The sequence below is a fragment of the Sapajus apella genome, unplaced genomic scaffold (genome assembly GCF_009761245.1).
Source record: "Sapajus apella isolate SASKATOON/1434 unplaced genomic scaffold, GSC_monkey_1.0 scaffold86, whole genome shotgun sequence".
Classification (NCBI taxonomy): Eukaryota; Metazoa; Chordata; class Mammalia; order Primates; family Cebidae; genus Sapajus; species Sapajus apella.
The window spans coordinates 2,537,887-2,550,434 of NW_022437026.1; the positions used below are offsets into that span (position 1 = coordinate 2,537,887).

At 34.9% G+C, this 12,548-nt stretch overlaps 1 protein-coding gene across 16 annotated transcripts in view; it reads left to right on the forward strand.

Moving 5' to 3' along the window:
* The window catches only part of ERC1 (ELKS/RAB6-interacting/CAST family member 1), a 542,093-nt gene that overhangs the window by 264,969 nt on the left and 264,576 nt on the right, over positions 1-12,548 (forward strand). For all 16 annotated transcript variants that reach the window (XM_032254227.1, XM_032254224.1, XM_032254230.1 and 13 more), the window contains one exon: positions 6,466-6,601. In XM_032254227.1, the coding sequence (XP_032110118.1) occupies positions 6,466-6,601 (136 nt within the window). The remainder of the gene's footprint in view (positions 1-6,465; positions 6,602-12,548) is intronic.

Below are 12,548 nucleotides of genomic sequence, written 5' to 3' on the forward strand. Positions count from 1 at the left end.
TAATTTCTCTCCTGTTGTTGATTTCTAATTTTATACCATTGTAGTTGGAAAACATACTTGATATGATTTTATCATAGTCAGATTTAACACTTTGTGGCCTAACATATGATATATTCTGGGGAATGCTCTGTGTGTACTTGAGAAGGCTATGTTTTCTGCTGCTGTTGGATGAATGTTCCATATAGTCTGTTATTTGCTCTATACGCTTATTCAGGTCTGATGTTTTCTTATTGATAGACTGAGTGACATATCCATTATTAAAAGTAGGGTAGTAAAGTCCTCTGATATTATTGTATTGCTGTCTGTTTCTCCCTTCAGTTCTGTATTTGTTTTATATATTTAGGTGCTCTAAGGTTGGATGCGTATGTATTAATACATTTACAACTGTAATATTCTCTTGATGAATTGACTCATTTATTGTTGTATAATAACCTTCTTTGTCTGTTGTGACTGATGGTGACTGAAAGTCTATTGTACCTGACGTTAAGTAAGGCCACTTTTATCCTTTTTTGGTTACCATTTCCGTGGAATCTCTTTTTTTTATCCTTTTATTTTCAGCCTGTGTGTATCCTTATGACAAAAGTGAGTCTCTTTTAGGCGTCATATTGTTGGATACTTTAAAAAAAACCTGTTAAACACTCTGTATCTTTTAACTGGAGAATTTAATTCATTTAAAGTAATTATTGACAGGTAAGGCCATTTTGTTGTTCTCTGGCTGTTTTTTAGATCCTTTGTTCCTTTCTCTCTTGCTGCCTTCCTCTGTGATTTGATGATTTTTTTTGTGTGTGTGTGGTATGCTTAATTTCTTTCTGTCTTTTATATATTACTGGAGGTTAGTTTTCTTTATGGTTACCATGAAGGTTACATAAAACACAACAGGCTGTTTTAAGGTTATAATAACTAAACTTTAATTACCTGCAAAAATTCTACAATTTTACTTCTCCCTCCTTCACAGTTTATGCTACCGATGTCACACTTTACATCTTTTTATATTTGTGTACTTATTAACAGTTGTAGCTATAGTTCCTTTTATATTTTTGTCTTTTAACTTTTATACTGGTTAAAATTGATTTATGTACCAGCATTACAGTATTCTCAATTTGACTGTATATTTATTTTTGCCAGTGAGTTTTATACTTTAATGTGTTTTCGTGTTTTTGTTTGTTTGTTTTTATTTTTATTTTTTAAATAGAGATGGAGTTTCACCATGTTGGTCAGGCTGGCCTCGAACTCCTGACCTCGTGATCCACCCGTCTCAGCCTCCCAAAGTCCTGGGATTACATGCGTGAGCCACTGTGCCCAGCTTTGTTTTCGTGTTTTCATTTAGTGTCCTTTAGTTTCAACTCAGGGAACTCCCTTTAACATTTCTTATAAGGCAGGTCTAGTGCAATGAACTCCCTTAGCTTTTGTTTGCCTAAAAATGTCTTTATCTCTTCTTTATTTCTGAAGGGCAACTTTCTTATGTATAATATTCTTGGCTGGCAATTTTTTATCTTTTAGCACTTTGACTGTATCATCTCATTCCCTCCTGTTCTGCAAGGTTTCTGCTGAGAAATCCACTGATTGCTTTATTGGTGCTGGTAATGGTGGTATGTGTGTTCATTGGGGGTTTTCTTGTATTATATAGGTTGCTTTTCTTCTGCTGCTTTCAAAATTTCCTCTTTGCCTTTGATTTTTCAGCATTCACTTATAATGTGTTTCAGTGTAATCTTTAACTTGAGCTTTTGAGCTTCATTAATCTAGATGTCCATATTTCTTTCAAGATTTGAGAAATTCTCAGGCAACATTCATTTAAGTAAGCTAGATATTTCTTCTATTCCCTTTTGGGACCTTGATAATGCACATGTTCATTCATTTATTTGATCATAGTCTCTGTATGCTTTTGTCACTTTTTAATTCATTTTTCTTTTTTGTTTCTCTAACTGGATAGGTTTAAATAATGTGTTTGAGTTCACTCATGCTTTCTTCTGCATAGCCTAGTTTCCTATTGAATCTATTAATTTTTTTTTCTTCAGTTATCAGTGTATTCTTCAGTTGCAGGATTTCTGTTTGGTTCTTTAGAGTTTCTATTCCTTTATTGAACTATTTGTTTTGTTCATGTATTGTTGTCCTATTTTGTGTTGAGTTTCCTGATTTTTGTTTCTGGGTTCTCTTGAATCTCATTGAGCTTCTTTAGAATGATTATCTTTAATTCTATCAGTCATTTCATGGATCTCCATTCCTTTGGGATCAGTCATAAGAGCTTTATTGGTTTACTTCAGTGATGTATTATATAATTGTATACATAGAAAACCAAAAAGAATCTATAGGAAAATAATTTGAATTAGGAAGAGCATTTAACAGGTTTTCCAGATATAATACCCATATACAGGAATCATGTTCCTGTTTATATGCCAGCAAAAAGCCACTAGAAAATGTAATTTTAAAAAGTTATTAAAATAATTTATTCAGGAGAAGTTCATTAGTGCATGGAGTCACTAGGTGAAAGGTTGATAAAAGGTGACTTCTACACACAGAAGAGACCACGCTGTCACTGTCTTAAAGCACTGGTTAATCTTAGCTTTGCTAAGAGTGAGAAAACCAAGGACCAGTCACGGTGGCTCACGCCTGTAATCCCAGCACTTTGGGAGGCTGAGGCAGGCAGATCACTTGAGGCCAGGAGTTTGAGACCAGCCTGGCCCACATGGCAAAACCCCTTCTCTACTAAAAATACAAAAATTAGCCAGGCTTGGTGTTGCATGGCTGTAATCCCAGGTACTTGGGAGGCTGAGGGATCGGCATGGCTTTAGCCTGGTAGGTGCAGGTTGCAGTGAGCTGACATTGCACTACTACACTTCAGCCTGGGCAACAGAGCGAAACCCTGTCTCAACAACAACAACAAAAAAAAAGTGAGGAAAATCAGACATTATATGCTCTCAGATTTGAGGCAGTGTCAGTTACACAACACCATTATTTATTATTTTTACCTAAAAATGGAAATGGAATATATTCAAGTCTTTAAAGCTAATATTCAGTATCAAAACAAACAAAAACCAAGAGATATAGAGAAACAAGTTGAATTTCACCGTGAAGAAGCAAACATACAGTCTAGAGTGTGAGTCATTGTATGTAACAATTGATTTCCTTTAATAAAAAAAATCACTGGCATTCAAAAAGGGTACTTTGGAGGAGGTAAGAGACTTTTCTCTAGATTAGTAGGGTTTTGAAAGATCTAACAAATAAGCAAAATATGTGGGCATTTTTTTAATTTTGATTCAAGTAAAGTAGCTGTAAAAATAAACTTTGAGACGAATGTGGAAATTTCAATATGGACTATATATTGAGGAATTATTTATTTTGTTACAATTTACATAGTTAAAAATGCTCTTTTTTTGGAGATGCATAAGGAAGCATGTGTAAGGGTGTAATGATGTGGTGTCTGGAATTTTAAATGATGGCAAAACATGTAATATGCTTAGGAATAAAATATATACACATCTTTTAAGGAGGAAAATATAACGCTTTGTTAGAAGCCTTTTAAGGAGACCTAAACAAATAGATAATACAGACTGTCTTACAAATTTTCATCTTAACGTTGGTGCAAAAGTGGTACATATTAGCAAAACCATACTTTGAGTTTTGATATTTTCCTATACTACCTATGTGTAGTATGATACTGTCTTGTGATGCTGGACAGTGGCAGTGAGCCACAGATTCGAGTTAGCCACACAACTAGGAGGCCAAACAACTGATACTTTCAGATTCGGTGTATTAAATGCATTTTGGACTTAGGATATTTTCAACTTAGGGTGGGTTTATTGGGATATAGCCCAATGGTAAGTTGAGGAGCGTCTATAGTATATATTAATGAATTGACAGATCCAAAGCATGAAGTTTTTCGCAAACTTATATTGCTTCAATGTAATTGGAATCAAAATCCCAGAGGCTGCTGTTGGGTTTTTTGTTGCTGTAGTTGGTTGGTTGGTTTGGTGGAACTTGACGGGGTAGTTCTGAAATTTCTGTGAGAAGTGTAAAGGGCCAAGAATAGCTAAGACAGCTTTGAAGAAGAAAAAGGTAGGAAGCCTTACCTTACTAGTTACTTCTTGTAAATGTATAGTAATTAAGGTGGTGTATAGATCTGGCACAGAAATATACAAACATAGCCACAAAACAGGTACACATGTATATAGAAACTTTGTACACATGCCAGAAGTGGCAATGCATGTAAGTATTCCTGGGAAAATTTATTATAAATACATGTAAAAAATGAAATTTTATTCTTGTCTTATACCAGACTCCCAAAATGGAAGTATATTCTTAACTCATAACATACACACATCAGTTTCAGATGGATTAATGACTACAATGTAAAAGACAAAGTTTAATGTAGTTTTAGGGGAATATCTTTTATAAACTTGGGATGGACAAGATTTTGTAGAAATGTCACAGAATTGTACATTATAAAGGAGAAGACTGATACATTTGAGACAATTAAAAATTTTAGGCTGAACATGGTGGCACATGCCTGTAATCCCAATACTGGGAGACAGAGGCCAGTGGATTGCTTGAGTCCAGGAGTTCAACACCAGCATAGGTGACATAGTGAAACCTCATCTCTATTCAAAATACTAAAAATTAGCTGGATGTGGTGGCAGCTGCCCGTAATTTCAGCTGCTTAGGAGGCTGAGGTGGGAGAAATCTTGAGCCTGGGAGGTCAAACCTGCAGTGAGCTGAGATTGTGCCACTGCACACTAGCCTTGACGATTGAGTGAGACTCCGTCTCGAAAAAAAATTTTTTTGGAATTCTATAAATGAAAAGATGTAAAGAAATCATAGAATAGAATAAAATACATAACATAGATGAAACATTGTCTTTAATATGTAAAGAATACCTATAAATCATTAAGAAAAAGATATCTTAATTCTAAAAATGGACAAAAGACATGAATAGCTATTTCACAGAAGTGGAAACAGGAATGACCAAATTCTGTAAGATAAGATATTCAGCCGGGTGCGGTGGCTCAAGCCTGTAATCCCAGCACTTTGGGAGGCCGAGGTGGGTGGATCACGAGGTCAAGAGATCGAGACCATCCTGGTCAACGTGGTGAAACCCCGTCTCTACTAAAAATACAAAACATTAGCTGGGCATGGTGGTGCGTGCCTGTAATCCCAGCTACTCGGGAAGTTGAGGCAGGAGAATTGCCTGAACCCAGGAGGCGGAGGCTGCAGTGAGCGGAGATTGCGCCATTGCACTCCAGCCTGGGTAACAAGAGCGAAACTCTGTCTCAAAAAAAAAAAAAAAAAAAAAAAAAAAAGATATTCAGCCTAGGTGGTTAGAAACATGCATTTAAAAACTATGATGAGATACTGGTTTTTTTTTCTGCGAGATTGGAAACATTTAGAAAGTCAGTACCATGCATTAGTGGATGTGAAGAGGTATAATGGGCACTGTATGCACTGCTGGCAAGAGTATAAATTAATATAGCTTATTTGGAAAATAAAATAAGGTGTAACTGCTGTATGTCCTAGCAATTTAGTCCCTAGGCCCACACATTGGAGATGTTCTTTCACAGGTATATCAGAGTGTACCTAGCAGTGTTACTTAAAATAGCAAGAAAATGTTGACAACCCAATTGTCATCTTCTGGGGAGTAGATTAAAATAATTGCCATATGTTATTTCTTACTTCAGTGAAAGTGGAGAGGATTAAAAGATACATTACACTTTGAATGGTCTAAGTCTCGAAACATATTGAAAAGAAGTAATATTGAATATCATTCTGTACTAAAGGAGTAATCATCAGTAAACTTTATAAAGCTCAAAAACATATGAACTATAAATGAACAGTATATATATACACACACACACGCATACACACACACATATATATATGTAGCAAAACAATAATAAAAGCAACAGGGGTTTAAACACAAATTTTGAGATATAGGTTGTTCTTATTAATGGAGGATAGACCAATAGTAGAGAGAGACACAATAGGGAGCTTCAGAAGTAAATACAACGTTCCATTTCTTAAGCTAGGTTTCTAGATTTTTATATCATTATTTTATATACATCTACATTTGTGTTGAATGTTTGAAATATTTAATAATGGTAAAATTAGAGTTGTTGTACAAAACTTTCTTTTTCTATCAGCCATTCTAATATTTCAGCACATTGACGTCAGGAGACTGCTTCCATATTTCCAAAGTCTCTGATTCAGTTTCTTTTTAGTCATTTCAAATTATCCCATGGCTTTCTTTTGTTTTATGATTTCATTGTTCTTTATAGAGTACATGCTGAAATACATATTCTTTAGGGGAAAACATTTTTGTGAACAAATGTGCTACCATTGATGGAAAATAATTTGGAATTATTGAGAAAATTTGCAGCATATATTTATTTGTTGGTTTTCAATGATTCCTTATTGTCACTGGTGTAAGTCTCTAAATACATATACAAAGCTTCATCTTTCTCCTTCTGTCATTAGGCAAGTGAAAGACCAGAATAAGAAGGTAGCAAATCTGAAGCATAAGGAACAGGTGGAAAAAAAGAAGAGTGCACAAATGCTAGAGGAGGCTCGACGACGGGAGGACAATCTCAACGACAGCTCTCAGCAGCTACAGGTTAGAACATGAGGAGAATCTGAAAGGATCGGGTGAAGAGATGTGATCCGTAATCGCATGTTGTTTTCCTCTTCATCTTTATCCTCCTCTTTTTCCTCTAACCCTGCTTGCTGCCTTCCTCTCAGACCAACTGTTTAGCAATGAAGGAATGGCTTTAAATAGAAAATGCAAGTTTTATTCCACAGCTTTATGAGGACACCTCAGCATAGGAGAAAGTTCATCTTGCTTCAAGTTGATCACACGTAATTGGTAAGTTCAATGACAGTTTAATGAGTGGGTTATATTAGGCTTCAGGGTTGTCAGTATAACTCTCGGCCAGTTCCATTCATTAAAATGGATTGCTAATCTTAGTTTGTGTCTTTTTTCCTTTTTTCTATTCTTCCTTTCTCTTTTCCTTCTACCTCTCTAACCTCCCTCTATCTTTCTTTCCTTTCCTTTTTTAAAATATTCAATTTAGCAAGAATATTTTACAGTCATACAGGATGTAACTTATAAACTATATTTTTTCACTTCAGTGGAGTGATAATTGATATGTAAACCCAATTATTCACACATTAATTAAATGAGGCTCAATAGCAGCAGTAGCAGCTACCATATTATAAGTGCCAGTTAGGTTCTCAGTATTTGAAACTAGGCTCTTGTCATTCATTTTGTTCTAACCTGCACAGTAATTCAAATGGAGCAGGTGGTATTGTGTACATTTTGCTCCTGAGGAAATAAATTCAGAGACATTGCATTACTTACATATTTACAAATGACTTCTAAGTAGCTCAGCCATGATTTTAACTGGGACTTTCTGAATCTGTAGACTATCCTCTTTGTCTTGATGATAATACTTGAGAATGAAGGTTTAGATTATAGGGAAGAATACCAAAAACATGCTGGAGTCTCTGAAACTCTTGCTAAGACTGCTAAGCCACTGACAGATTATTTTTCTCTAGTTAACAATTTCTAATTGGGTCTGATACCATGTGTATGCCGCAATTAGAATCTTTACTAGACAGATTTGGAGGAGTTACTGTCTAGAAGTCATTTTGAGGCCTTACAGCAAATTCATTTAAAACATGAAGAAGGCTCTACTTTTTACTTCTTTTTCTTATCTCTCTTTTATGTAACTTTTACTGATTATAGAAAAAGTATAAATTTACTCAAATGCATCAAATCGTGTAAAAAGCAGCATACCAAGTTTTCCTCATCCTTGCTAATAGCAGTTAATATTGGTAATGTTCTCATCTTTCTGTTCTTCCTCCTTTTTTTTTTTTTTAACAAAATACAAATCTGATGAGTGGAAAATATTTCATTTTGTGTTAATTTATGTTTCTCTGATTACCAGTGACATTGTTTTTTCATGTCTTGAATTTTCTTTTGTTTTTAAATATAGTTTAAATCTCTCTTCCATGTTAGCTTTTCCTCCCATGGATTTTTTGCTTAGTTTATCCCCATTTTGAGAGTGTAAATTTACACATAAATACTTTTAAGTTGTTCTGTGCTTTCATATTTTTACCTTTACTTTTTAATTTAATTCATTCTATGGTATTTGTATGGTGAGGATATTTTTTCTTTATTGCTAACTTCCCTAGAATGTTTATAGGAAATTATTTCGTTGCTCACAAACTTTAATTGATGTCTTTGTATTTTATGAAATTGATGATTAGTCTAAGATTTCAATTTAACATCTCTTCTTGAACTATGGCCACATTGTTTTTTAATTATAGAAAATATTTATTTTGTGATAAGGCAAGCCCGTCTTTATGTTAGCACTTTAACTGTTTCATTTGTCTTCTCTTCTCCTGGCTGCCATTTAATATGTTTTCTCTTAGCCGTCTGTCTTTATAAACCAAAGATACTCTTCTAATCCTCTGTCAGTTGTTAATGTGCTTTCATATGTAATCTCCTATTTCCTGTTTATGTAAACTAAAAGATCGATAAGATAGATTATATTATTTATTTATATTTTACATATAGGGAAAACTAATTTAGAGTGAATGACTGACTTCTCCAAGGTGTCTAGCTAAATGATAGATACCAAAGTTATGAAAAAGATAGCTGATGTCCATGTGCAAGTTACACAGAGATGTAATTCATTCAAATACAGTGAAAAGAGCACTGGACTACAAGTTAGGATACTTAGGATCTGATACCAGTTCTTTTACTAACTACTCAGTTACTTGAGTATATTTCTTTTTATTTATGTATTTATTTATTTATTTGCTTACTACTTACTTACTTTAGAGACAGTCTCACTCTGTCACCAAGGCTGGAGTGCAGTGGTGTGATCCTCCTACCTCAGCCTCCCAAGTAACTGGGACTTCAGGCTTGTAAATCTTTAGATTTTTTTGTAGAGATGAGGTCTTACTATGTTGCCTTAGGTTGGTCTCGAACTCCTGGCCTCACATAATCCTCCTGCGTCAGCTTCCCACAGTGCTAGGATTATAGGTATGAGCCACTGTGCCTGGCCCCATGAATCATAAAGATCACAATCTGGGTATTAGGGATACTCGCCACCACTGGGTTGTCATTTATAACAACATAATTAAGAAATATAGCCAGGCATTGTGGCTCATACTAATCCTAGTGACTCGGGAGGTGAGGTGGAAGATCACTTGAGACCAGGAGTTCAAGACCAACCTAGACAACATAGTGAAACCCTGCCTCTAAAAAAGATTTAAGAAATTAGCCTGACAGGATGGTTCCAGCTACTTTAGAGGCTGAGGTTGGAGAAATACTGTAGCCCTGGAGTCAGGGTTGCAGTGAGCTATGATTATGCCACTGTACTCCAGGAGTATGTGATTATGTCACATATTCCATATGTGACAGGGCAAGACCCTGTCTTTAAAATAAATTAAATAGAAATAAAAGAAGTTAGAAATTCTTGGAGAAATGACTCATTCCAGGTTTGGAGCGAGAAATGTACAAGGTAAACCTAAATTAGTGGTTCTCAAACTTGGGTGCATTGGAGTTACATGGAGGGCTATTAGAAAAATAGATTGCTGTCTCCTGTCCCTAGAGGTTTTGATTCAGTAAGTTTGGGGAAAGCCCCAAGAATTTGCATTTCTAACAAGTTCCTAGGTGATGATAACATTCCTGGACCAGAGACCACATTTTGAAAAGCACTGCACTATAGCATCATATGATATCAAAAATTTCTAACAAGTTCCTAGGTGATGATAACATTCCTGGACCAGAGACCACATTTTGAAAAGCACTGCACTATAGCATCATATGATATCAAAAATTAAGAACCTATCAAAGACCACTAGGGTCATATAAGGATGGACAAAGAAGCAAGAATAAGGGGCTATCATTGGCCTAGGATAGAGAGTTAGAGCCTAAGAAAGACTAATGGGTACAGTTGTTTAAAACAAAGTATTTTTAAATCCAGAAACTTCATAATGAGACTATAAAAATAATTTGGAGATTGCTGGGGCACCAACGCCCTAACATTGGGATTTACTTTTAAAATTCCAGTGGTAGTGAGGGAAACATTCACCAGTTTTTGATAGTTTATTGAAGCTAAGTGATAGTAACATGAGGTTTATGATATTATTTTCCCTATACTTTTGCATGTTTGAAATTGTCCCTAATGCTGAAAAAGAAAGATATCACTTAGCCACTTGAAATTTTCATGTCTCTAAAACGAGTCTTAAGACAGATTAAGACTTCACTCCTTGGAATTTAGTGTGTCTTTCAGTTCTAAACTAGCTTTTTAACCATATTTACGTAGCCCTGGAATGGAGCTCTTGACTCTGGCTTAGTTTCTTTTTTTTTTTTTTTTTGAGATGGAGTCTCCCCCTGTCACCAGGCTGGAGTGCAGTGGCACGATCTCGGCTCACTGCAACCTACGACTCCCTGGTTCAAACGATTCTCCTGCCTCAGTCTTCGAGTAGCTGGGATTACAGGCGTGTGCCACCACACCCGGCTAATTTTTGTATTTTTAGTAGAGACGGGGTTTCACTATGTTGGCCAGGGTGTTCTCAATCTCCTGACCTCATGATCTACCCACCTGAGGCTCCCGAAGTGCTGGGATTACAGGCGTGAGCCACTGCACCCAGCCGACTCTGGCTTAGTTTCTTAGCCAAACTCCTTATTTGTATTTTCCCTTTACTTGATAAATATTTTCTGTATTTTCCAAGTAACTTTTTTTTTCATATTTTTACTTTAATTTCATGGAGTTGGTTTCTTCAGTTTTTAAACTGAAGGTAATATACCTTTGCTTTTGTTTAAAAATTATAATTTTTAATTAACATACTAGAAAAATTAATCCATAGATTTTATTTGTTTATATCCCTCTACATTTTTTTAAACTTTACTTATTTGTAATAGCTATATGTATACATACACTCTTTTGTATCTTGCTTTTTAAAAACTTTATATTATATCATTTAAACATTTCCAAGAGTTATGTGTTTCATAATTATGCTTATACTTATTATTTTCTTTTCTTTCTTTTCTTTTCTTTCTTTTTTTTTTTTTTTTAAAGACGGGGTTTCACCATGTTGGTCAGGCTGGTCTTGAACTCCCAACCTCAGGTGATCCGCCTGCCTTGGCCTCCAAAGTGCTTGGATTACTTATTATTTTCAATTGGATCCAGAGTTCAGTAGCTTTGTACACACTCCTGTTTCTCTGGACATTTCTTAATTTTCACTTTTCCCAGGACAAATTTGTACAGATAAATTGTACCCAGTTTGGTGATTTTCTTTGGCTATTCCTCAGAGCAAACTTACTCAGTCACAGTATATGAAGTGTTGTAGCTTTTCCCAAATTTCTATTACCAAAGGTGAGCTAATTTATAATACCCCCAGCAATTTGCAGGCATTCTGTTTTTTCGATAGCCACTTTGGTTCTATTTAATTTTTTGCTCATTTTACACACATATAATGATGTCTTCAAGTTGTTATGTTTCATTTCTTCAGTTTTTCACATGTAATGATTTATTATCTGAAATTTCTATGTCAAATTTTAATTACATATTCTACTTACCATGAGGATCTTTGTATGTCACTTACTTTGAATTGATTATGTTATGGATTACATTGAGGAATGATGATTGTTATATATTTTTTTCTTTTTCAGTCATTTTTCTTTTGGAATTTATTAGATTTTGTTGTTAAACCTCTTTTCAAAAAAAATCTTTTAATTTGCTTATCTTGTCCTTTCAAGGCTATTTTTTCATTTAATCTCTCATTTGCAATAGAGTGAAACATATTAGTTTCTTTTAGTTCTTTAGCTATGTGTATGTTTCTTGTAAATATTCATTGCTTTAATGCCTGTGAAATTTATTTGATATATCTTATAAAACACAGATTTAAAGTGCTCTTTCTTCACCCTGATACCCAGTTCTCTTGGTGGCATTTAGTAAATAGTTATTCTTTAAAAAAATTTTTTTAATCTACCTAATCATATGCTGGATAATCACATAGAACTTCTAAACATAGAAATTTCCATTTTATTCTAGATTTATTATTTTGGCTTTAATCCAATTCTTCTTCTTCTTTCTTCTTTCTTTCTTTCTTTCTTTTTTTTTTTTTTTTTTTTTTTGAGACAGAGTCTTGCTCTGTCCCCAAGGCTGGAGTGCAATGGCATGGTCTCAGCTCACTGCAACCTCCACCTCTTGGGTTCAAGTGATTCATCTGCCTCAGCCTCCCAAGAAACTGGGATTACAGGCATAAACCACTACGCCTGGCTAATTTTTTTGTATTTTTAGTAGAGACTGGGTTTCACCACGTTGGCCAGGCTGGTCTCTAACTTCTGACCTCTGGTGATCCACCTGCCTAGGCCTCCCAAAGCGCTGGGATTATAGGTGTGAGCCACCACACCTGGCCTTTTTGCATTTCTTTTGTACTTTGTTTACAAAGTTAGTAGGTCGTCTTCAACATCATTAACTTCATCTCAAAATCTTTTTTCTAGATGAATTTATCAGTTTTTTCAATAACCTTTGAAATATCAT